The 25,768-nt window shown below is 42.9% G+C and overlaps 1 protein-coding gene across 3 annotated transcripts; it reads right to left on the bottom strand.

Annotated features, from left to right (window-relative positions):
* Nucleotides 1-614: 614 nt before the first annotated feature.
* On the bottom strand, nt 615-25,334 carry Nfu1 (NFU1 iron-sulfur cluster scaffold). 3 transcript variants are annotated; one of them, XM_036182670.1, is made up of 8 exons: nt 25,221-25,334; nt 22,148-22,248; nt 19,421-19,556; nt 15,950-16,016; nt 14,408-14,522; nt 9,264-9,324; nt 3,929-4,103; nt 615-761 (listed from the first exon to the last, which is right to left on the bottom strand). In XM_036182670.1, exons 1-8 carry the CDS (start codon nt 25,280-25,282, stop codon nt 717-719), a joined length of 762 nt encoding a protein of 253 aa, XP_036038563.1. In that variant the 5' UTR covers nt 25,283-25,334; the 3' UTR covers nt 615-716. The 3 variants fall into 3 exon arrangements, with proteins under 3 accessions (XP_036038563.1, XP_036038564.1, XP_036038566.1); XM_036182671.1 differs by lacking the exon at nt 25,221-25,334 and adding an exon at nt 24,825-25,167; XM_036182673.1 differs by lacking the exons at nt 19,421-19,556; nt 25,221-25,334 and adding an exon at nt 24,825-25,167.
* Between the last annotated feature and the right edge of the window lie 434 nt (nt 25,335-25,768).

The following is a 25,768-nucleotide window of genomic DNA, read 5'->3' as shown; positions in this document are numbered from 1 at the left end:
CTTTCCACGGGCTGCTCTGGGCTTAGCCTGCTCCCCTTCCCCATGTCTGTTCTCATGGGACTGCTTTGTGCTTCTCCTGGCATTGCAGGCCCCACACTGGGCTACGCAACAGCTATTATTTTAAACCAGAATTATTTAGTGCTTTTTATCTTTTTCATTTTCTTTCTTTCTTTTCTTTCTTTTTTTTTCTTCTTCGAGACAGGGTTTCTCTGTGTAGCTTTGGTGCCTGTCCTGGATCTCGCTCTGTAGACCAGGTTGGCCTCGAACTCACAGAGATCCGCCCGCCTCTGCCTACAAGTGCTGGGATTAAAGGTGTGTGCCACCACTACCTGGCCTTTTTTTTCTAAAAAACTGCAGTAAAAAATAATTTTGGATATTTCATAGGAAAATCTAAGTCATTTTAGGATATTGTAAAAGCATTCTTCCTATTTATTTCTGCATATAAAAAAGGCAAATGAGTTAAATGGGAAACGTATTTTAAGCTGCTTCACATAGCGTGCAAAGGAAGAACCAGAAGAGATGAGGAGTAAAAATAAAAAACACCCCTAGATAAAATCCACGTGTGTGAACAACTACTCGAGGTGGTATAAATAACTTGTGAGGTGAAGCAAATAATATTTATATCATCTGGAGGAAGGAAACATTTTATTAATCCACTTCCATAGCAGAGATTAATACAGGCTCCGTACAGTAAAATCCAAAGGAAATGCAGATGTTTAAGGTGAGTTTGCTTCTTTTTCATCTGATTCATCATCCATCACCTAAATCCAGAAAACAAAGAGAATTCAAGAGTTAAGAAAAGGGTTAGAAACTTGTTTTCGGGTTGGGGATTTAGCTCAGTGGTAGAGCACTCGCCTAGCAAGTTCAAGGCCCTGGGTTCGATCCTCAGCTCAAAAAAAAAAAAAAGAAGAAACTTGTTTTCCTGATTTGAACATCACTTGCCTGCCTAAAACAGGCTAAGACAATGCACAGCACCCCAAAAGTAGTAAAGCCATCAGCAGCCCAAAGCACAGGATTCCGTCTGGGACCCTAAGACAATACACGTAATTAAATATGTATAAAAGAACTAGACCCTTTTCCTTGTCTCAAAAGAGAGGCCTCTGGCAGCAGAGTTTTAGCTGGGCAGACTGAAAAGGACTGGCTCCAATTCTTCAGTGAAAAGAGTAATGTAACTTATTTTTATCTTTTTGGAAAATTGTGTGTGGGTGTATGTGGTGGGGATGTGTGTGATGGAGGTGGTATGATGGGGTGTAATGGGGGTGGTATGATAGAGGTGTGTGATAGAGTTGTATGATGGGGTGTATGATGGAGGCGTGTGTGATGGGGGTGGTGTAATGGAGATGGTGTGATGGGGGTGTGTGTGTGATGGAGGTGTGTGTGTGATGGGGATGGTGTGATGGGGGTGGTGTGATGGGGTGGTGTGATGGAGCTGTGTGATGGAGGTATATGATGGGGTGGTGTGATGCAATGGTGTGATGGAGTGTAATGGGGTGGTGTGATGGGGTGGTGTGATTGTGTGTATGATGAGGGTGGTGGGCATGCCTTGTACATGTGGAGGTCGGAGGACTACTTTCTGGAGTCAGCTCTCTCCTGTCACCTTCAGTGGTTCAAAGATGGGACCTGGGCTGCCAGGCTCACACAGTGGATGCTTTCACCTGTCTAGCCATCCTGCCATGTTCTTAAAAGCATCCTCTTTTTGAAATAAGTTTAACTAAATTATTCTTGTAAACATAATTAATCAAAAAATGAACCCTGACAGGTGTGATAGTAAATGCCTATAATCACAGAATCCAGAGTTCAAGGCCAGCTTCAGTTACACAGCAAGATAATCCAGACAACTTGAAACCTTGCCTCAGAAAACCACCAGGGCCAGCAGAAAGATGGCACCAGGATAAAGATTGCTGCTGGGTCTGAGACCAGAGTTGGATCCCCATTCCCAACATGGTGAAGTAGAGAATGAACCTCTGTAGGTTGGTTTAATTTCAAGGTTCCTCTTGTACACTGTGGTGTGTGTACGTACATACATGAACATGATAAATAAAATAAATGTAATTTAAAAAAATTTCAACAGGGCATGAAGACACATGCTTTTATCTCTAGTTCCCAAGAGACAGAGGTAGACAAATCTCTATGAGTTCCAGGCTAGTGTGTACCACCAACACCCAGAGAAAGAGTTTGTTTTTTTTTTTTTTTTAAAAGGGGGACTTAAAACTAGAAAAAAAATACTATAAACTATTTTGATTTTACTCAAATAAAAATTATTTTAAACCTAAAGAAATATGAAGACTTTCAGGGAAGAAAAATGGTAAGGAATAATACATAAAGGAAAAAAGAAAAGACTATCCTTCTGTGGGCTGATGAGTTATTGGGTAATAAAGGCCAACACCTCTGAAAAGGAAGGGTTATAGAAAGCTATGGAATGTTTCTCTCCTTACCACACCTACTACAATTACATGGCAATTAAAGTTTGTAACCAGTCAATTCTGTACCCACCCTGGACATGTGAATAAAAATGCTTCCTCTTTGTTATCTACTGGTCTCCAACTAATACTATTTTCTTTTTTCAAAAGGCACCAGGGATGAAGGAGGAGGGAGTAATGATGTAAAAACAAATCTTGATGAGCAGGGCACAGTGGGCACAGAAGTCCCAGCTGCCTGCAGGCTGTGGCAGAATCACTCTAGCCCAGGAGCTCAAGACTAGGCAGGCAGCAGGTAAAACTTCATCTCAAAACTTAAAGCAAACACAGCAGAAACTAAAACAGCCACTGGATGGGCTTGTCCTGGACCAAAAGGCCAGCCTTTAATACTACTCAGAGATAAATGATTCTCTAGGCAACTGGAAGAAGACACCTTCTAAAGCCACAGAGTCACTCACAAAGTTTCTCAAATCTCTGGCCTCCGTAACCATCTCCTCCTTGATAGCCTTTCCTTAAGGCCTGCTTCTTAGCTAGCATCCCTGCAGTCAGTCACCATGACAACCTTACACCTTAGAGACAAAAAACTCCAACACGCCACAGCCAAAGCCAGACTGTGGACAACTTTCATTGTACAACAGTGTGCTTCCTTGGCGGTGCATGCCTGTAATTCCAGCTTCCAGAAGGCTGAAGCAGGAGGATTGTGAGTTTCAGGCCAACCTGGAGTACATAACAAGCACCAGGCCAGTCTAGATTTTAGAGAGAAATTATGTCTCACTAAACAAAAACTGGAACTAGCAAGATGGCTCAGGAGTAAAGACACTTGCTGCCAAGGCTGATGACCTGAATTCTATCCCAGTAATGCACAGAAAGTGAAGGAGAGAACCAATTCCACAAGTTATCCTCTCCCTGTACATGCACAGCAGTGTGCACACCCACACAAGCATGAACATGTACACACACAAATGTAATAAAAAATTTTAATAAAGGCTAGGTGTGGTGGTACACATCTACAATCCAAGCACTTGGGGGGCAGGAGTTCAAGGCCATCCTCAGCTACATAGGGAGTCTAAGGTCATTTTGGGTTACACAAGACCTATCTTTTGTTGTTTTTGTTTTTGTTTTGTTTGTTTTTGAAACAGGGTTTCTCTGTGTAGCTTTGGAGCCTGTCCTGGATCTTTCTCTGTAGACCAGGCTGGCCTTGAACTCAGAGATCTGGCTGGTTCTGCCTCCCGAGTGCTGGGATTAAAGGCGTGCACCACCACTGCCCGGCACACAAGACCTATCTTAAAAGAAAAAATGGTATTGGGAGTAGAGTAAGAGAAAAATAATAAGTTGGTAAATTACATAAGTTTCTTCCCTCTTATATTCATCTATATATAATTGCATGGTGTTTTTAACACCTTCCTACAGCAATCAGAACAGACCCACCTATGGAGCTTTCCCAAGTAAAGATAGGTTATAGACTTGGTCCCCCCTGACCATTAAACCCAAACTGCCACAGTGTTACCTACCTGCTCTACACCTTCCACTTCTGGAATATAAAACTGCAACATGTTCTGAATCCCGCTTTTCAGGGTGATGATGGAGCTGGGGCAGCTGGTACAGGAGCCCTGGAGTTTCAGCCGCACGATGCCATCTTCAAAGCCTCTGTAGATCACGTCACCCCCATCCTCCTGCACAGTAGGCCTGAGGCCACAGAACATTCAGAACATATTTAAAACCAAAAGAGGCATGCCTTCAATGAAAAAGATCAAGATATTTCATTGTTTTGTGCGTGCGTGCGTGCGTGCGTGCGTGCGTGCGTGAGTGTGTGTGTGTGTGTGTGTGTGTGTGTGTTAGTTCATGGATCAGGGTTCATGAGTATGTGTAGTGCAGAAGCCAGAAGCCAACTTTGAATGCTGTTCCTTAGGCACTACCCACCTTGGTTTTTGAGGAAGGGTCTCTCACTGAATAGGAACCCATTTACTAGGCTGTTATTTCTGCCCCAAGCACAGGGATTACAAACACACATCCCACACCCAGCTCTCTTAATGTGGGTTCTGGAGACTGAACTCAGGACATCATGCTTACATGACAAATACTATCTTGGCTATCTCTCCAGCCCCATAACTTTGATTAAATATAATTAAAATTTTATTAATCTGTGTGTGTGTGCATGTGTGTGCATGTGTGTGCGCACACGCGCGCACACATGCAGGTGCATGGTCTACGTGTGGTCAGGTGAAACCTTCCAGGGTCACCTCCTTCTCCATGTAGGTTCTGGGAAAGGAACTCAGGGCAGCAGACTTGACTTCCCTACTGAGCATCCTCATTGCCCCGATTTCTAATTTTCAACCGGTCGTGTGTATCCAGCTACTTTTCCTCTCTGTATGACTCAGTCTTGTTGAGTATGGTAAGAGCCTGCCCATCTCACAGCTGCACAGTATTCCACTACACTAACACGGCAGGTTGATTATCCATCCTGCTGTTGATAGGTGTTTGACCTACACACATAACGTGGCTATAAAGATTCATCTGGGCATCTTTTGATGTGGATAGGTATTATGACTGGGCATACACCTGAGGGCAAAACTCCTGGAGCAGGACTCTGAATATAAGCCAGGAGTGGAGGCTCGTGTCTGTAATCCTAGCACTGAAGGGCTGAAGCAGGACTGCCATGAGTTCAAGGCTAGACTAGGCTACAAACTCAGTTCCAAGCCAGCCTAAATTATAGGGTTAGAACCCACTCAACAAAACTGTAACTATTTAGATTTAAACAATACCAAACATTTTCCTAGAATTACTCACTCTTACATGTCCCAGACCAGGTGAGCACTCCACTGCTTCCTGTTCTCACCAGCCAATGGTGTCAATCAAAACAGATGAAGCCGCCCAATGGATTTGAAGTGACAGTTTATAATGAGTTAAAAGGCTGTACACTCTCCACTCTTCCATAGTTAGTGGCTGTCTGGTCACTGTCTTTTGCCATGTTCTTGCTCCAGCCTCTATTTTATTTTTTCCTTGTCTATTTGTAGTTCTTATATATTCTGTCATACACATTACAAAATCTTTAAAAAAAAACTTTAAAAAAGGTATTTATGTGTCAGTGTGTGTGCCTGAGTATATGTATGTGCACCACATAGGCACAGGAGCCCTTGGAGGATAGAAGAGGGCATCAGATCCCCTAGAATTTAGTGTTACAGGTGGTTGTGCGCCACCATGTGGATGCTTGGAACTGAATCTGGCTCCTTTATGAGAGCAGTGAATACTCTTAACCACTGAGCCATCTCTTCGGCCCTCTTAATTTTGTTTGATATATTTGTTTTGTGTTATGTGTGTGTGCTTGCACACATTTTTACATTTGTTCTGTGTATGTGTGTGTGCTTGTACACATGCACCACAGCATGCATGTGGAAGCTGAGGACAATTTAGGAGCTGGCTCTCTACTTCCATCATGTGGGTTCTGGAATAGAATTTGGGTTGCCAGAGCTGGAGAGATGGCTCAGTGGTTAAGAGTACTGGCTGCTCTTCCAGAGGACCTGGGTTCAATTCCTAGCATCCACATGGCAGCTCACAACTATCTGTAACTTCAGTTCCAGGGGATCCAACACCCTCACACAGACATGAATGCAGACAAAACATCAAGGCACAGAAAATAAAATTAAATAAAATCTTTAAAAAAAAGAACTTGGATTGCCAAGCTTAGCAGCAGGTACCTACATTCACTAAGCCATCTTGTAAGCCCTATTTGCTACAAAATCTTCTATTCTGCCTTTTCATGAGAAAGGCATAATTTTTACTACTGTCTAATTTGTCTTTTCCTTGATTTTCCCAATTTTCTTGTATCCTCATGAATAAAAACAAACAAAACAAACCTGCCTAGCCAAGGTCATGCAGATATTAATTAATTTGATTTATTGTATTTATTTGTTCTGGGGGTATGTACATACTGCTGTGTGCCTATGAAGACCACAGGTCAACTTTCAGGAGTCAGTCTTCTCAATATACCATGTGGGTCTCAGAGATGAAACTCAGGTCACCAGACTTGGCAACAAGTAACTTAACCCAGTGAGCTATCCCACTGGCCCCATATTATCCCATTTTAAGTATCCACCATGATTTCTGTGTTGACTTAGACTGATACCTATTCTGTCACCCTCATTATACCCCACCCCACTCCACCCCACCCCACCACACCCCACCTCACCTTACTTCAGCCTTTGGTATTCTTAACACTCTATCACTGAACTACATCCGCAGCCTAATCATAAGCCATTCTGAAGAGCACTCAGTTCCACTGTAGTCAGGAAACAGTATTCCCAGGATGGGGGAGAGGCTCAGTTATAGAGTACATGCTTATGAAGTGCTCAGGACCCTGGATTAACCCCCAGAACCAAATAACAAAACCTGGTATTCTCAATGAATTTAACTCTGAAACTAGCTAAGAGCTGCTTTATGAACATGCATACAAGCTACTTTAGTGCACAATCCATGTACACATGAAAATTCTATTTCATTCTTGCCAAGTATATTATACGTGTCAACATTTAGTCAATTGTTAATCACGTGTTCAAAACTCTAGCTTAGCTTGGGAATGATGGTTTATGCCTTTAATTCCAACTATTAGAAGGCAGAGGCAAATGGCACTCTTGAGTCAGAGATCTATCTGGTGCATATATACCAAGTTTCAGGCCAGCGAGGGCTACATAGTGAGACCTTGTCTTGAAAATAAGTAAATAAAAATAATAAGTTTTAACTCTCTCTTGCCCAATTACTTTTTGTGCTTTGTTAGGTGTTAATTTCCTCATATAACTGTGGGTTATTTGTGTCTCTTTTTATCTTTGTCAAATATTCTTCATTAATTTTGAATCTGTGTTATTAGATGATTCGAATATGACCTGGGTAGCAAGTATTCTCATTGTGTGGTGGCACTGACAGGTGTCGGGTACACTGTCTTCTGGCGTCTGTGTGACTTCAGTAGCTCTCCTCTCTTCACTGTCTCAATGCCATGCCTTTCTCCAGCTTCTCATTTCCAATATTTCTGTCCTTATATTGAAGCAGTACAACCCTTATAAGGAGCATGTAGTTGGCTTTCTCACATTTTGACAACTTCATCCAGTGTTAGCCATTCTATGTACCTTTAAATGTATCTGTCAAAACCTCAGGCCTATCATCATCTTGCCATTTGTTTCCAATCTGCATTCTTTTGCACTGACCAAACACTCTTTTGTCTGTCCTCTTTTCTACAGAGCTGTTTGTTATATAATGTTTCATGGCTCGCTGTCACCTCCAACATACTTACTTCATATTTTTGACTCTACTACAAATGATTACTTTTACCATGTCTCAGATAATGTCAAGACTCAGAACACTTTCGTTCACACTCACCTTCTATTTAGGTCATTTCTCTTGCTTCTATACAATTAACTCTTGAGACACCAGATGTGCTTTTCTGCATGCACGATACCTTGTGCTTTCTTTCTTTCCCCAAATTCCTCCTATCTGTGTGCTTCAATCTGGGTTTTACTGCTCTTCTATGTTCTAACACCAGTCTCCTCTGCAGCTGTGTCTCAGCTCAGGAATGGGAGCTGATGAGTTCCTCACTTACTGTATTGTTAGTACTCTTCTTTTCTTACAGAATCCTCTTCTTGCAGAAATTCCTTATCTTTTCATTTATTTTCTTTCCCATTTGAATCACCTCTCTTAAACACCAGTTGCAATATCTCCAGTGTTAAGAATCTACTTCAGTTTCTCTTTGTTCAGTTTCAAGATAAAATCAGTAGGTTTGTTTGTTTGTCTTTTGAGACAGGGCCTCTCTATGTCTCCCTGATGTCCCAGAACTTGCTCTGTAGCCCAGGCTGGCCTCAAACTCAGAGATCCTCCTGCCTCTGCCTCCTGAGTGCTGGGATTAAAGGCGTGTGCCACCACACTCTGTCACTTAGCCAGCCTCTTATTATTAAATTTCTAAATTGTTTCTTAAAATACCTAAAGAAGAAAACATTTTCTCAAAGCCTGGACTTTCTGGTCTGCTGTGAGAAAAGTAGAGACAGGCTGTCCACTAGTCTTGTTTTTAGCCTTGTTTTCATTATTTTTTGTTTTGTGTTTGAGACAAAGTCTCACTGTGTGTACCACAATGGCCTAAAACTCATAGAGCTCTGCTGTGGGATGTTCAAGTATGTCAAATGTGTTGCTCTGATTGGTTAAAATAAAACACTGACTGGCCAGTAGCCAGGCAGGAAGTATAGGTGGGACAAGCAGAGAAGAGAATTCTGGGAAGTGGAAGGCGGAGGCTGAGAGAGCTGCCAGATGCCGTCATGACAAGCGAGATGTAAGGTACAGGTAAGCCACGAGCCACGTGGCAAGTTATAGACTAATAGAAATGGGTTAATTTAAGATAGAAGTAGATAATAAGAAGCCTGCCACGGCCATACAGTTTATAAGTAATATAAGCGTCTGAGTGATTATTTTATACGTGGGTTGTGGGACCGCAGGGGCTTGGTGGCACCTGGAGAGAAGCTCTCCAGCTACAGAGCTCCTCCTGCCTCTGCTTCCCTAGAACTACAGGCGAGTGTCACCATGCCTGGCTGGCTCCTGTCTTTATTCTTATTTGGGCAGTTGCTACAAAGGTGCTATTCTCTTCACAATGCTCACGAAAATGAAGTTCTTTCCTACACGACTCTGAGTTTTAAAGATGTGACTGAATACTGAGGCACAGGCTTTCAGTTCAGTTGAGGTGATGACTTATGCTGGTCTACACTGACTATTTATCTGGAGCCTGCTCCAATTTCCTGTGAAAGCATGCAGCTTTAATGAGAGCTGTCTCTGCAGTACTGGATTGCGGCAGCGTGAGGAGGTTTTAACACATACCGTATTCTAGTATCCAACAGTTCTTTAATCATTGCCACTACTTCATCATCTTCTTCAGAAACTAGAAAAAATCAAGAGAGAGAGGTGTGCAGTTATATAAGCATGAAAACAGAAGGCTTTTCACACAAAGCACAGCCTGGCACAGTGGCACTCAAGCACATACAGAAGGATCACAGAAATTCAAGGCCAGCCTAGTCTACACAGTGAGCTCCAGGCTAGCTTGAGTTAGCAAGACCTCGTCTCAAAATCCAAAACATAGCAAAATAAAAACAAAAAACAAAAAACCACAGAACACAGTCTTGGTAAGGTGACATGGCTCATGTGGTTCACAAAAGACAGACCAAGGGAAAATGGAGACTTACTATTCAGTAATACAGGGAATAAATCCTACAGTGAACCTGATCAAGCTGGGGCTGAGATGAGGGAGGGGCCTGGGAGGAGCAAACTAACATTCTCAAGGACCGTAGAGCAGCACAGAGACATGTCACCCGATTTCACCGTAACTGTGAGATGGAAAGTCACGGCTACTGAGGAAGTTACTTTCTAATCTTCAGCTTCTTCATTTAGTCATTTTTCAAGATAACTGTATCAAATACAGATGTAGGCCTTCTGGAAACTTTACAAATCTGAGCCAAGAATGGTGTTTCGTTTTGGTTTTGCTTTATCATGTGTGTGCATGTCTGTGTGTGTGTATGTGTGTGTGAGTGTGTTTATGTGTGGTGCTGGGAGGAACCTATGGCCTTGCACACGGAGCACGTACTCTACCACTGAGCTATATCCTTGGCCACTGCTTGAATTCTGTAAAGCTATATGTAAGTTTTACCAATGCCTGTATATAATATGTAATCTTTTTTCAAGAAATGTATTTATCTGTGAAAAAATAGAGAGATTCCATGCTGTTCTGTAATAAACATTAAATTCCTGACAACCTCACAAGTAGTTTATATTAAGCTGTACTAACCTTTGAGTCCATTTTCATAAAAGAAATAAAATAGGATGAAGTTGAAGTCTCTTAGAGCAGCAGGTCCTAAACTGCCTTCCCCGTCCCCATTACTACAGAGTACAGGCTTCCTCCAAGCATGTGTACATTTCCATGTATAAAGTTACACAGGTGAGATCAGGCTTTACCTGATCCACACTTCACGCCTAGAGTCCCTTGAAAGTCTTTCGATCAGTACATGAAAATAGGCTCATTATAAAAAGATCTTGGTAGAGCTTCGCCTTGCTGGCTTTTGGACTGTTTTAGTATCTAACCCTGAGCAACATCCTTGCTTCTAAACACACTTATGAGATAAATTCCTTCTGATGGAGTATTTGAGCCAGTCAGCTTGTGGTTTCTTTCTTTCTTTTTGAGGTACTGGGGACTGAACACAGAGTTTTATGTTTGCTAGACAAAGGCTCTACCTCTGAATTAAACCCCAAGCCCAAATTTTGTGTATTTTTATTTTTGGTAGGCATAGTTAACTTGCTCTTTGTTTTGTTTTGTTTTAGACAGTGTAGCTGTACTGGCTGTCCTGGAACTCACTCTGTAGAACAGGCTGGCCTCGAACTCACAGAAATCTGCCTGCCTATGCCTCCCAAGTGTTGGGATAAAAAGCAAGTATCACCACTACCTGGCCTTAAATACGTCTTTTGTTTATCACTTTGTGGTAAGAGTGTGTGTGTGTGTGTGTGTGTGTGTGTGTGTGTGTGTGTGTGCACGCACACACACATATACTGAGGATGTACTTCACCACTGAGCTACCTTTAGCCTCTAGCCATGATTAGCAATAATTAGTTATAACTATTTCATAGCCCAGAACACACACAGACACACACTCCACCACCCACACCCACACACGCATGCACAGTGTTTGTGCAGGTACATGTGTGATGGGGATGTGCATGTACAAGTGAGACAAGTAGGCTAAGATGGCTGGCTAGGGAGCCTGTTTCCACCTCCCCAGTGCTGAGATTACGAGTGTACCCGCTACAGCTTTATGATGTGGGTTCTGGAGACGACTGTACTCAGTCAGATCCTTGACTGAGCAATCTCCCAAATAGAAATAGACCTAGAATATTTTTTTTTGGAGCTGAGGATCGAACCCTGGGCCTTGTGCTTGCTAGGCAAGCGTTCTACCACTGAGCTAAATCCCCAGCCCCTAGAATATATTTTTTTTAAATCTACTAAATCAATATAAAAAAAAAAACGACATAAGACTCACTTTTTAAAAAAGAAAATGACTAGGAAATCTACTGACATGGAAAGCTTATAAAGTGATACAAGATACAGAAACCGTCAGGATCAGGGTCAATACAAGAATGAAACTAAACCAAGACACTACCAGCCTAGTGACACAGACCTGTGATTCCAGCTCCCCAGGAGGCAGAGGCAGGAGGACAGTAAGTCAGGTCTGCCTGGACTATAGAGTGAACTACCCAGCCTCTAAAGTAAAAAGAGGACTGACTCGGTGGGAGAGAGCTTGCCTAGATGTGCACAGCCCTGAGTTCAATCCCTGGAACTGCAGGAACAAACAAAGGAACAGATAGTAAATAAGATACCACTTCAGAGCTAACATGCTGTGGGGTGGTCTGAATGAAAACGGCCCCATGGCTCACAGGGAGGGGCGCTGTTAGGAGGCGTGGCCTTGCTGGAGGAGGTGTGTCACTGGGGGCGGGCTTTGAGGTTTAAATGCTCAAGCCAGGTCCATCTCTCTCTTCCTGCTGCCTGCTGATCCAGATGTAGAACTCTCAGCTACCTCACCAGCACCATGCCTGCCTGCATGCTGCCATGCTCCCTGCTGTGACAATAATAGACTAAATCTCTGAACTGTAAGCCAGCCGAAATTAAATGTTTTCCTTTATAAGAGTTGCTGTGGTCATGGTGTCTCTTCACAGCAATAGAACCCTAACTAAGACATTCTGGTTTAAATAAATGTAGCTGGCTAGGCAGTGGTCACACTCATAAAAACCTAGCTGAGACAAGAGGATTCAAAGTTCAAGGCCAGCCCACATTACACAGCAAGTTGGAGATCAGCCTGGACTACAAAGTGAGACCCTGGTTCAAAAACCAAAGCAAAACGAAGGTAATGATGGTGCACACCTTTAATTCCAGCACTCAGGTAGAGGCAGTCGGATCTCTATGAGTTCAAGGCTAGCCTGGTCTACAGTTAAGTTCCAGGACAGCCAAGGCTAAACGGAGATCCTGTCTCAGGAGGTGAGATGGGGAAAACAAAAGAGGTGGGAGCTGGGTTGGTAGTGGAATGCAGGTCAAGCTCTCTAGGAGTCTCCAAAGGGACAAAGAGAAAGGAAAGAAAAAAAAGACATGGAGTGATGACAAAGTCTAAGAAAACAGAAACTCTTACACACTGCTAATGAGCACAGCTGCTGCTTCCCTGTAGGAAAACTCTACAGCCCCCCAAGCTCCCTACACAGAAGCAGTGTGTCCATGGCAACAGTGTTTGTAATGGACATCAGCACAAATAGCTCAGAGTGAAGAACAGTCCACAGAAGCCTGCACCAGGATGTTCACAGCAGCATTTGTAACACACTGGAACCAGCAATGTCCATAGTGAAAGGACAAATTCACTGCACTCTATTCATTCCAATTGACTAAAACAGTGCTTAAAATAAATAAATTAGACTGTAATCAGTGAAAGGCAAGCTGTGGTAGAATACAAATTACTTGAAGTTTAAGAATAAGACCCAGAAACTGGGTATGGAGTACATACCCATAACCTCAGCATGGAGAAGGAGGCAGGATTATAAATTTCAGGCCAACCTGGGCAACAGAGCAAGATCCTGTCTCAAAAACACTAAAAAACAACAAGAAAAAGAATGGACACCAATTCTACCCATTCATTTCAGCTTACCAGCACAGTAAAATACAAACCAGCCAAGCTCACACTCAGCAGCAGGAGGGGTAGATATAGAACATTACCTCTTTCTTTCTCTCTCTTTTCTCCCTCTCTTCCTCCCCCTACTTTGCTTTTTTGAAACAGGTTCTCAGTAAAAAGCCTTGGTTGGCTTGGAAGTTGCCATATAGAGCAAGCTGGCCATGAACTTACAGCAATATTTCTGCCTCTGCCTCTCATGTGCTGAGGTAAGTGTGCACCACCACACACTGGTTTGTGTCCTTAATATTTCATTTAAAAATGGGTCTAAAGCGACTATGGAAAATTTTACATTTATTTGTTTCTCAACACCCTCTTCCTGAAAATGCTAACATCTGTTAAATCTAAGTGGAAGCAAGTTCATGCCTAATATATGATTTTTCTGAATTCTCAAAAATTTTCATAATTAAAAATTTTAGTTTTGCATAACTTTAGTTTTCACACACACAAGTTTTAAGAAAACAGTGGGCAGCAGTGGCTCACACCTTTAATCCCAGCACTCGGGAGGCAGAGCCACACAGATCTCTGTGAGTTCAAGGCCAGCCTGGTCTACAGAGTGAGTTCCAGGACAGCCAGGGCTATAGAGAAACCCTGTCTTGAAAAACCAAAAATAATTCGAGAAAAAAGTACATACGAAGTTTTGTTCCATCTATAATTGTTCCCTAGCCAAATGCATTCAAAATACCCATGCTCTTGGCTGATCCCAAGAACTAGATGGTAAGATCCTCCTGCTGAAGCTCCCTCCCTTCTGGCTAGCTCACAGGGCCACAAGGCACTGTGTTGTAGGCTGCTGGGAGAGAATTGTCAACCATCTCACTCAGCTGTGGATGTGCTACACCACCGACTAGCCAGGCCAGATGTGCCCACTGGGAAACAGTGACAAGCCTGATGTGGGGTAATCAACTGCTCCCTGACTGGAACTGAGGCCAGCTCCATAGAAGAAAGTCAGATCTGCTGTTGTACCTGGTCAAAAACCAGTGACAGGGAGGCACAGCATGAGAGTGAAGCAGGTTAGATGGGAAAGGGTAGAAAACCATCAGGAGAGCGTGCGAGGGACACAAGGAAAGAGTGACAGAGGGCGATTATGATCAGATACATTACACTCATGTATAAACCGCCATAATGACACTCACAATTATGTATAATCAATATATTCTAATAAAAACATTTAAAAATCTGTATTCCAGTCTCTTCTGAAATCAAGGCAAATGTGAATGAAGTAGGAAATCCAATAAAATATAGATAAGCATCAATTACCCAGCACAACACTACCTGCTTCTCCTGGAGGCGTTTCCTCAGTCACTAGGGGTAAGCCAGATGCAAAGAAGTCCATAATTGTTGCATAAATATCTGGTTTCAGTAAATTCCAGTCTAATTCTTCATTCTCCTATAATCATGTTGAAGAAACATGTTGCATTTCCAGCCAAGTGCAAAACAAATCCAGACTACCACCTCAGATCTTTTGAGAAACTTTTCTATTTTCTGGTGATCCAGGGTCTCACCGTGCAGCTCTGATTGGCCTGGAACTCACTCTGTAGACCAGACTGACATTGAACTCTCAGAAACCCGCCTGCCTCTGCCTCCTGAATGCTGGGATTACAGACAAGCATCACCATGGCCTAGCTCACAGTACTGCTTTGGGATAGTGAACTTTACAAATATTCACATGTATCTGAAATTAGTCTTATGTGCACCTCAAAAGAATGAGTAAGCATATCCCCTGTCAGAGAGGGTGTGTGTACTGTGGCATATGACAGACACATATGTAATTTGTTCATAGTATGGACTTAATTCCCTTTTTACTCCATCAACTCACAGAAAGAGTTAGTAAAATTACTACTAGGGGCAAGCAGACTGCTCAGTGGGTAAAAGCACTTGTCACCAGGCCTGGCAACCTGTGTTCCATCCCAGGGATTCACATGGTGGAAGGAGAACTGCTTCCTGTAAACTGTCCTCTGATCTCCATGTGCATGCCTGAACACACACACACACACACACACACACACACACACACACACACACACACACAAATAGTAAAATTGTTAAAAATGTTTTAAATTTTATGAAACAAACACACAAACAGACAAATTTTATTCTAGTAACCTGGAAGCTGGAACTCTAGTCCTGCCAAGGTTGCATCCTGTAGTGGGCTAGCCCTGTAATCCTGGACACTGCACTGAATCTGCTGAGGTTCATCTGAAGGGATGAGGCTACCGAATTACAGTTATACCTGGATCTTAATTAACTGTCGCTAGAAAATGTCTTTCATTAACTTGACAAATCTAAGAAGTAAGCATCACCTGACTTTTTTTTTTATGTATTACTTACTTAATTTTATGTGCATGAATGTTTTGCTTGCATGTATGTCTATGTAGTATGTGTGTGGCTGGTACGCACCGAGGTTGGAAGAGAGCACTAGGTCCCTGGAATTGGAGTTACAGATGGTTGTGAGTGGCCATGTGGGCACCAAGAATCTAAACTGGCTCTCAGCAAGGGCAGCCAGTGCTCTTAACTGTGGAACTATTTCTCCAGCTCCTCACCTGAGATTTTTAATATCACAATGTGACCTAGCACATTAAGAATGAAAATTCTAGGTAGGGTAGAGTGGGGGAACATGTTTGTAATGCCAACAACAGGGGGCCAAGGAAGGAGGGCCACAATTTTCAGGCCAGCCTGGACTACAGAGCAAGACTATCTACGAAAAACCAAAGAAGGGAAAACTGAAACCCCAAACAGTGAGAATTCTGAAGAGGGCACTGGACTCAGAAAAAGCTCAAAGGCTGTGCTAGTCTACCTTTATACTCTTTACTGTACCTTTGTGACTGTGATGAAATCTGGTCCGAAGAAGACACTTTTCACTCCTTCAATCCTGAATAGCTGCCTGTGAATCCAGAAAAGAAAGAGTCATGAAAGAAGAGAAACATACGCAGAAGTAAGGAGAAAAGTTACCGAGCCTCCACGGACTGTCCCTGGTTAAAATGCTATTAATTCACGAGGACTTGGTTTCTTCTTATCCTATCAAAAGTGCATATGAATCTGAAGAGCGGCCTCCTACCCCCAAACATGTCCACCACCTGGCAATCAGTGAAAAGGCTGTGGGACATGAAAAAAATGCAGTATATCTTCACATGAAAAAGAGGGCACCGTAGAGGCCCAGAAAGACAGCTCTGAGACCCTTCTTGAAGTAAGACAGTTGTTCACTCGCTCAGCAGATATCTGGCACCTCTAAGTGCCAGGTTCCAGGAAGACAAAAGACAGGCTGACCTCTCTCAGGAGCTTAGCAAAAACATTCCCTACAATAGCTCAGCAAAGACAAGACCAGTTTGCTTAGTTGCAGATAATAAACTCACCGAAATACAAAAAACAGGAATTTTTTTTCCTACATTTTTTGTGGTGGTAAAAAATTGAGCCGGGCGGCGGTGGCGCACGCCTCTAATCCCAGCACTTGGGAGGCAGAGCCAGGAGGATCTCTGTGAGTTCGAGGCCAGTCTGGGCTACCAAGTGAGTTCCAGGAAAGGCGCAAAACTACACAGGGAAACCCTGTCTCGAAAAAAAACCAAAAAACAAAACAAAACAAAACAAAAAAATGAACCCAGTGCCTAATTCATGCTAAGTGAGAACTCTATCGTGTAGCTCCCAAAATCCCTAGTGAAGTTGTGTTTTGTTTTTGGGTTTCTTGTTTGTTTGTTCTCGTTCTGGTGTGTGAGTATGTGTGTGTGTTTTTAAGTGAAGGCCTCACTGTGCAGCAAAGGCTGGCCTCACACACCTAGTTCTTCTAATGCCACCTGGGCACTGGGCTTATAGACCTGTGTCACCACACTGGCTACACTAACTCTTTGTGGATGTAAACATTTCAACAATAAAAGGTTAAAGACAGGCATCATAGCATAGTCTCTAATCTCAGAACTCAAGAGATGGAGGCAAAAGGATCAGTAGTTCAAGGCTAGCCTGAGCTACTGAGACCCCCATCTCCAAAGAGCAAAAACACTAAAAAGTTAAAAATCAAATTAATAAAGAAATTAAAATCCTAGGTTGTCCTTCTGGTGTGCATATTTCTCCAGGAACTTTCATGGAGTCATGCGCTGTTTTTATTGGAGGGTTAAATAAATATTATCACATTGCACCACTGTTCTGCAAGTTGGTTTCTTCACTTAACAGCATGTTACGTCTTGGGCTGGGGCTGTAGATCAGTGGTAGAACTCCTGCCTGGCATATGCAAGGCCCCTAGATTCAATGTCCAGTATTGCAAAACACACAGACACACACACAGACACACACACACACAAACAGAAGATATGTATATTTTTGTAAATGTTAGCTTTTAGACTTATTTATATGTGTGAGTGTTCTGCTTGCATGCATGCGTGTGCAACTAGACTAATATACATCCCTAGGCAAACTCTGCAAGAATGTGTGGTTCCTGAAGTTATATTCTTAAAAGAACAAAAAACAAAAACAAAACAAAACAAAAACCATAGTATGGAGCTGTGAAATCAATTAAATAGTGATAAGGACTTCATTATATTTAATAAAACTAAACTAAATAACAAAAAGAAATGAAAAAAAAAATGAGAATGCCTCTCACCTGTTACTTTTTAAAGAATTACTTTATTTATGTGTATGTATGTGTGCCTATGTGTATGCACATGAGTGCAGAGTCTGAAGAGGCAAGAAGAGGGCACTGGGTCTCCTCAGAGCTGGAATTACAGGTAGTTGTGAATTGCCTAGGTGTTGGAAACTTGAACTCAAATCCTTTGCAAGAGTGGCAAGTGCTGTTAACCACCTCAGCTATTACCTACTGTACAAGTGCAAAGGATGGAAATACCCATCAAACACTTGTTTTACACACATACACACAGGTATGTGCATTAAATTATAATATATACATTTCCAACTGTTTGTATCAAAAATATGAAAAATACATGCTCTAAAGTGTATTCTGAGAAACTGCATGTTTAAGTCAGAAAAATTGTACATATTTATCAGCTAGAAATTTGAAAAATTATTTCTGGGCTTCACTTTTGCCTGCCCTCAATGAGGTATACAGAATGCAGATCATGTACCAGAAGCTACCTATGCTGATTTCTAAATGTGCTCAGTAAGCAGTATCAGGGCAGAAATTTCATTTAGTGTTAGGGTGCAACTCAGTGGCAAAACACACATTGAGCATGTAAGAGGCCATGGAGTCAATCACTTTCTGGCACACACACACACACACACACACACACACACACACACACAAATAAATAAAGGAAGGAAGGAAGGAAGGAAGGAAGGAAGGAAGGAAGGAAGGAAGGACGGACAGACGGATGAAAGATAGACGGGAGGACTGGGAGCAGGGAGAAGAAGCAAGCAAGCAAAACCTTAGCTGATGTGGACTGTAGTGATTCTCAATGTAAGTGACTTCTCTGGCCATAGGTTCAGGAGAGGCTTGGTGTACTTCATGTACTACTCTGACACACATGTAACATGCTTCTCAGGAACTAAGAAACTGTCCGAATGGATTTTAAAAGGTCATGCCACATCTGACAACCATCATCACTTAATGGTTCTGACTGAAAACCTAAAAACTTAGTTCCTCTTCCTCATGAAATGAACAGAGCACCTTTTCATAGTTCTTGAAAAATCAGAGTTTTAAGCGGGGCATAGTGGCAGCCATCTGCAATCCTAACACTAGGAAGTGGAGGCACCAGGAGTTACGCAGCTAACTTGTGACCAGCTTAGGCTACATGAGACGCCCATCTCCCATCTCCAAAGATTCTGAAAAGTACTGGAGAAAACGACTCAGTGGATAAAGTACATGGCACACTCGCAAGAGGACCTGAGTTCAGATCCCCAGCAGACATGCAAACAGCTGGGCATGGCAATATGCACCTGTAACCCCAGCACTTGAGAAGCAGAGGACCCTGAGGACCTTCTGGTCAGCCAGTCTAGCTAAGTAAGTGACCAGCAGGTTCCCAGAAGGACCCTGTCTGAAAAACCAAGACGAAGAGTAAGAGAGGACACTCAGGGACACTCTCTGGACTTGGTGTATAAGCACACTCACACAGCCACACAAACTCATACCCATTTGTTTAACTTCTTTCTTAAGTAAAAAAATTTAAAAAAAAAAAATTAAGTATTCACACTACTGAGCTGTCAAACACACTCCCCAGGAGAAAGTGTTTTTAATTTCAACTCAACTCTTCTAAAATCAGTCTACCCACAAAATGTACTAGCTCTGCAGGGCTGCCTAAACTGCAGAGGCCCCTGTGCTTCCAGCTCAGAGCCAGCGGGAAACTGTACCTGGCCAGGGGGGAGCGGAAGGCCGCAGCTGGTGTGGGGAAGTCCATGGTCCTCGTCTCAAGAACCGGCTTTCCTGGTATAAACTTTAGGCTGTTGGGATTTGGAGTGTCTTGTGTTTGAATAAACATGAATCGTACTAAAAAAGAGAAAGAGTGTTACACTAGAAAAAAACAGTTTGTTATAGACAACAAAGTGCTCTTTTTTTTTAAGCTTTTTAAAAAAATTTTTATATGTGTAAATGTTTTGCCTGCATGCATGTATATGTACCATGTGTCTGCAGTGCTGCAGAGGCCAGAAGAGGCCATTAGACCCTCTAGAATGGAATCATGGATGGCTGGGAGCTGCCACACAGATGCTGGGGATCAAACCTAGCCTCTGCAAGAGCATCAAGTGCTCTAACCATTGGGCCATCTCTCCAGCCCCCCAGAGTGCTCCTTTTTAGATAAACAAAAGTTAGAAAAATTAGGCGGGGGGTGGGGGGGGGGGCGGGGGGGGGCACAAGCTTTATTTTCCAAGCTGCTCAGAGAAATCCTAATAAGTTAAAATGCCTGAACTTTGATACTCAGGCATGTCATTAAAAGGCCTGTGCCTCCCACCAAGAAAAATCTGCTTTCATAAAGAACAGAACTTGAAATAAAACTTTAAAGAAAGACTGCCACTACTTTCTGTTCTGAACCAGTCATTTTCTGTAGGTTTGTTTGTTTGTTTGTTTGAGATAGAGTCTCACTATGTAGACCAGGCTGGCCTCGAACTCATAGAGATCTGCCTGTCTCTGCCTACAGAGTGCTGGGATTAAAAGTGTGGGCTACCTAAGCCTAGCTTCATGTTTTGTTGTCTTAATAATGTACTGGTAACTAAAGTCATCATACTCATTAGGCACTCTACTGAATCTGAAAGATTAACCTGGCTTTCTCCTGCTCAGTACACTGGGGTAAATCAGGTCTACAGAAAAGGTCTTAGAAACACCCAAGGATAAAACTATAAGTGTAAAAACAAAGACGAAACAAAATTTTGTTTGAAAGCTAGACTCAGATAAATGTAGTTGACCAGAGCCTTTAGCCCCAGCTTGGGAGGGTTGAGCAAGAGGACCCTGAGTTCATGGTAGTCCCAGCTACACAGCAAGTTCCAGGCTAGCCTTGGAATCTTAGCAAGATTCCAAAAAACCAAACCAAACCAAACAACCCATACAATCTATGTACACTGGGGGAGTACAAATTAAGAAAAATACAGTATCCCCACACAACTCTTCTCTTTTAACATAAATAAGCTATCTCAATACTAATCTGAATAGATACTCAACAAAATCATACCAATTGTATTTTAAATTTGGTTTAATTAGGTATTTTAAGAACAACAACACACATATACAAGTAACATTATATGGACTTAACAGGTTGTACTTAAGAATATATATGTATATACAAATACATATATGCATTTGATAACAACCGATGAAAAAAGAGGCCATGAATTTGAAGGAGAGTAGAAAGAGGTATATGGAGGATTTATAGAGAGGAAAGGGAAGGGAGAAACATTGTAATTAAAATACAACCTCAAAAATAAAACATAAATAAATCTACTCCTAGCTCAAGCATCCAATGGACACTTTTGAAAGTGTCCTGAGTTCGGACAGGATAAAGACTGATGTGAAATACTTCCTTCCTTTGGGGAGCGGTACTGCTCAGGTCCCTAAACAGGCAGGCAGCAGCTCCTGCACAGCGTAGATAGGAACTGTCAAAGGCTGAAATCACTGGGTGTCCAACAGGAAAAGACGAGAAAACCACAAACTGCAGTCCCACAAAATTTAACCAATTCAAGTGGCCTGACCTGCTGAGTTACTCAGTATTTACATCTAAGGCGTTTTGAGATTCAAGAAAGCATGCAGGAGGCCATAGACAACCATTCCTCATCTCCAGTCAACAGAAGAGGTAAGACCTCTTCCTGACTCGAGTCATGCCCTCAGCCACCCTCAGCCTTACCCCAGAACACGGCCATGGGTAAGCAAGGTAGCATGGAGAGAGAGAGACGCTAATCCGTGACCACATCAAGCCATGCTTCTCTAAGCTTCCCCAACTACACTGCAGTACTCACATTTCAAATTACATTCAAAATCAGACTCTAGAAGGTTTGGATAAAAGCCAGGAATTTACAGTTGTACAGATATTCCCATAGATATAGAGAAAGTAATAGCTTAAGATACACATGATTCTTTCAAACACAAATCTACTTATAACTTCTTATTTATAATATTTCATCTTGGAAATCATTTACTTAGCAACTCATGTTCTAAAAACTGTGTTTACAAGACATAGAGATTTCATACATCTACAGATAATAATATTCTCTGACTAATTACAGTAAAGTATGGTTTTACCATGGAGAGGGAGCAAACAAACAAACAAACAAAAAAATCACTGGATCCTTTTTATAAGCCTCTGAAGAGAAGGCAGACAAATTCTTGGGCTGGTAAGATGGCTCAGGAGGTAAAGGTGCTTGCTGCCAAGGCTACACTCAATCCCCAGAACCCACATGGTGGAAGGAAAGATCTGACTCAAGCAGTCCTCTGACCTCCACACATGCAGTGTGGCACACTCTGACACACACACATAAATGCAATAAAAAAAATTTAAAGAAACCTTTAAAATCCCGTTTTTTTATGACTGTTAACTCTAACACCGTTCCACTCGTTTCTGTAACAAAATTTTCTCTGAAGAGGTGAAATTGTACCTGTGTTAGACAAGGCTGCACGCATCGGGAAAAGTGGTCTTCGCACATATTGATGCAGAGGTTGTTTCTTAAAGGTGTATGGAGTCACCACATGGCAGACCCTACAGTAAAACAAACAATGGATGACACAGTAAGGAGTCTAATCTGTTTGGTTGTTGTTTTGGAACAGGGTATCACTGTGTAGCCAGTGGCTTCAGGAACTTCTGTGATATTCTTGCCTCTGCTTCCCTATTTCTGGAATCACAGACATGAGTACCACACCCAGCAAGCAATCTGACCTTTAAAAGTCAATCTATACTTCTCTTGTATGTATATAAACAGCTAAGATTTAAACATAACCAGCAATAAAAATGATTAGAGAGTTAACTTCCCATTTTCTATCTTCAACATTTTTTCTACTTCGGCAAATAATACAAACAATTAAAAAACAGAGGTAAAGGGCTGGAGAGATGCTCAGTAGTTACGTGCACATGGTGCTCTTGCAAAGGACTGGGTTGGTTTCCAGCATCTGTATGGTAGGTCATAATTGTCCACAGCTCCAGTTCCAAGGATCCAAAGCCCTCTTCTGACCTTCTTAGGCATCAGGCATGCACATGGCATGCACACACATGTGCGGGCAAACACTCATATGTATAAAATAAAAATGCTGGCAAAACCACATGGAAACCCATTTGGTTGGTAACTAGAAATACACACTAACATCCGGGCATCAGAAACAGAAATGGATTGACAAGTTGATTTAAATCTGCAGCCCCAGACCCTCAGCCACATACATGATGGCTTTTTATTTAAAAACAGTGCAGCAGAGTCACAGGGCTAAAAAACAGGTAAGGAGAACAATGTATACAATGAAAAGCTTCCCCTTTTCTGTCTCATATCACTGTCACCTGGAGAGAACTAGGCCACCTATGTTATGAAGCAACCGCTGGGGATGCAGCTCGGCTGTACAGTGCTGGCCTAACACTTACAAAGCCCTTGGTTTGAGCATCCCAGCTTTGGGAAGAGGGGGGGGGGGAGATGAATGAATGAATGAATGAATGAGCGAGCACCCCTGCGCAAAAATCTTTAGTATTCTAAGCTTCAACCCATCCCATACCTGACCTCATGTAAGGGTTCTGCCAAAATCCACTAAAAATGATGCATACAATTTCCATTATGGGTGAGGTGCACACGAAAAAAAATGAACTGTGTTTAGACTTGAGTTCTATCCCCATGGTATCTCATTAAACACAAATGTTCCCAAATCTGAAGTTAGGAGCTGTCCTGGAGGAACCAGTGAAGATTAAGGACACTCACTTTCATCTCAACATCTCCCAGTCTAAGGTCTAACAGAACACAAACTAGCGCTTTTACACCAACTACTAGGGCAACCACCAATCTATATGCGTGATGGGAAACATGAATCCAGGGTGGCACTTCATTTCTCTCTGATAGTGGACACTGACTGGGTATTTTCATAGTGCCATTAATGTGAAAACAGAGGGAGCTTTGAGAATAACTCCTGCTAGAAAAGGAAATAAAAGGACATTTTTAGTAGTGAAAAATGTTCCATCCCTGACTTCAGTTTTTGTTTTGTTTTTTAAATTTTGAGACAAGGTCTCACTGTGTAGCCCTGGCTGCCTGGAATTTGCTTTGTAGACCAGGCTGGCTTTGAACACAGAGATCCACCTGCCTCAAGTGTTTACTTAAAATTGTTCTCCAAGACCCCTTGTTGGGGAAGGAACAGCAGAAGAGCAAAACAGCCCACGAGAAAAACATCATGCCCTTGAGACCAGGATAGTAAAACCAGTGTTCCTGAACAGAGCTGGGAAGAAAATCACAGGACTCGTCTCCTGTTTACAGGATACAAAAACGCCTAGGATAGAAATGCTAATTACAAGTCATACCCAGGAGAAGATACTCTGCCTTGGACCTCCTCTGTCCACCAGAGTCCCCAGGTAACTGCTGGTGTTCAGGGCTTCCCCAGTATGTTCTGCTGGATGGTGTGTCTGCTCTGACGCTCTGCCTTCTTGCTGCTTGCTGTCTTATGCTTTTACTGTTTGCTGTATATTTAATAAAGGCACTCCAAACAAAAGGCATGTAGAGCACTGTAGATCATTCTCCCTCAAGAGCCCCTATCAATCCACACAGTAAGTGCTCAGTAAATGGCAGCTGTTATCACTAAGCAGTAACCAGTAAGTGAATGGAAGTAACCCATTAGGTGAATGGAGTGAATATTCCAGGATTTGGAAACACCCTGGCATTCCAGTACTGCTCCTTTAACCCCGAAAAAAAGCAGCAGAGTCCATAAATCAAAAGTGTACTCTGGCAGGATGGTTTGAATTCTAAAAGACCCGGAGAAAAGTAATTCAAGAAAAGTCATCGAGCTGGGCGGTGGTAGCGCACACTTTAATCCCAGCTCTCGGATCTCACTGTGTTCGAGGGCAGCCTGGTCTACTAAGCGAGTTCCAGGGCAGCCAAGACTGTTAGACAGAGAAACCCTGTCTCAAAAAACAAACAATCAAAAAAGGTCATCGAAACGGGGGAAGGGGGCAACCCACAAAACCCTTTTGTTAATCCGCTATTTTTATGAGATGCATTTAGGAGTTTTAAGACAGTGGCCTCATATAATACAGGTCCTGGTCTTCCTGCCTTCACCTCTCAAGTGCTGGGATGACACAGGGGTGGGCCCACGTACCTGGCTCCTGAAATGCGTTTGAAACTTGAGGGTAACCATCAGCATACAGTTAGGCCCTTTTCTACAGGAGTCGCACTTGGGACTGACAGCTGTCTGAGGAAGTCAGAACCTGGGTGGCTCTGGAGGAGGAACAGGACACGGCGGGCATGGGCCTGAGCCGTGGGTTCCCTCCGAGCCGTGACCTTGGATGTGTCTCCCAGGAACGGGAAGGGAACTACCCGGGAATGTTCTTCCCTGCGGGGCCACATCCCCACGGGGTTTACAAGGGAAAGGGACGTTCGTAGAAGGTGGCCGGGCCTCGGGCTCTGGAGCCAGGGCAAGCCTCCATCAGACACCAGTCCCCTCCGCGTGGGAGGGCGGCGACAGGGAACTGCTGGCCCCGGCGCCGACACCTACCGCCTGCACAGCCGGGCGACCTCAGCTACTGCTCCCCACACCCGCTCCGCGGCCGCCATCATTCCAGCATCAGTGCGCTTGCGCGGACACGCCCCCTTACTTCCCAAGTCCCGCTGACTCAGGCCTCGGAGAGAGGGCGGTCGCGGAAGCGCGCCCTCTACAGGTGGAGGGCGGTGCTGCGGGTGAGTCAAGGCGGGAAGTGGGGGGGATGAGATGGGGTGAGGGGAGAGGACAGGCTGTCTTTTTATTTCCCCCTTTTACTGAAAATAGATCCCCCCTCTACTCCTCCCATTTTCTTCACCTCCCATCTAGCCCCCACATCCTCATGTTTTAAGGATTAGAACACTAATACGTGAATAAACTATGAAGCAACTTCATTAAGCCAATTTAAATCTTAAACACTTGCCCACAGAATGCACGTTTGGATATTATCATTGTTTTCTTTGAGACATAATCTTTCCTACATACAATGGAGACTTACTAGTCAACTTTTGGTTCATTGCAAATTTTAGAATGATGTGATGTCACACATTCCAAATTCCAGTACA

Source organism: Onychomys torridus, chromosome 3 (genome assembly GCF_903995425.1).
Source record: "Onychomys torridus chromosome 3, mOncTor1.1, whole genome shotgun sequence".
Lineage (NCBI taxonomy): Eukaryota > Metazoa > Chordata > Mammalia > Rodentia > Cricetidae > Onychomys > Onychomys torridus.
The sequence above is the reverse complement of the archived record's forward strand: the minus strand, read 5'-3'. Positions and strand labels throughout refer to the sequence as shown.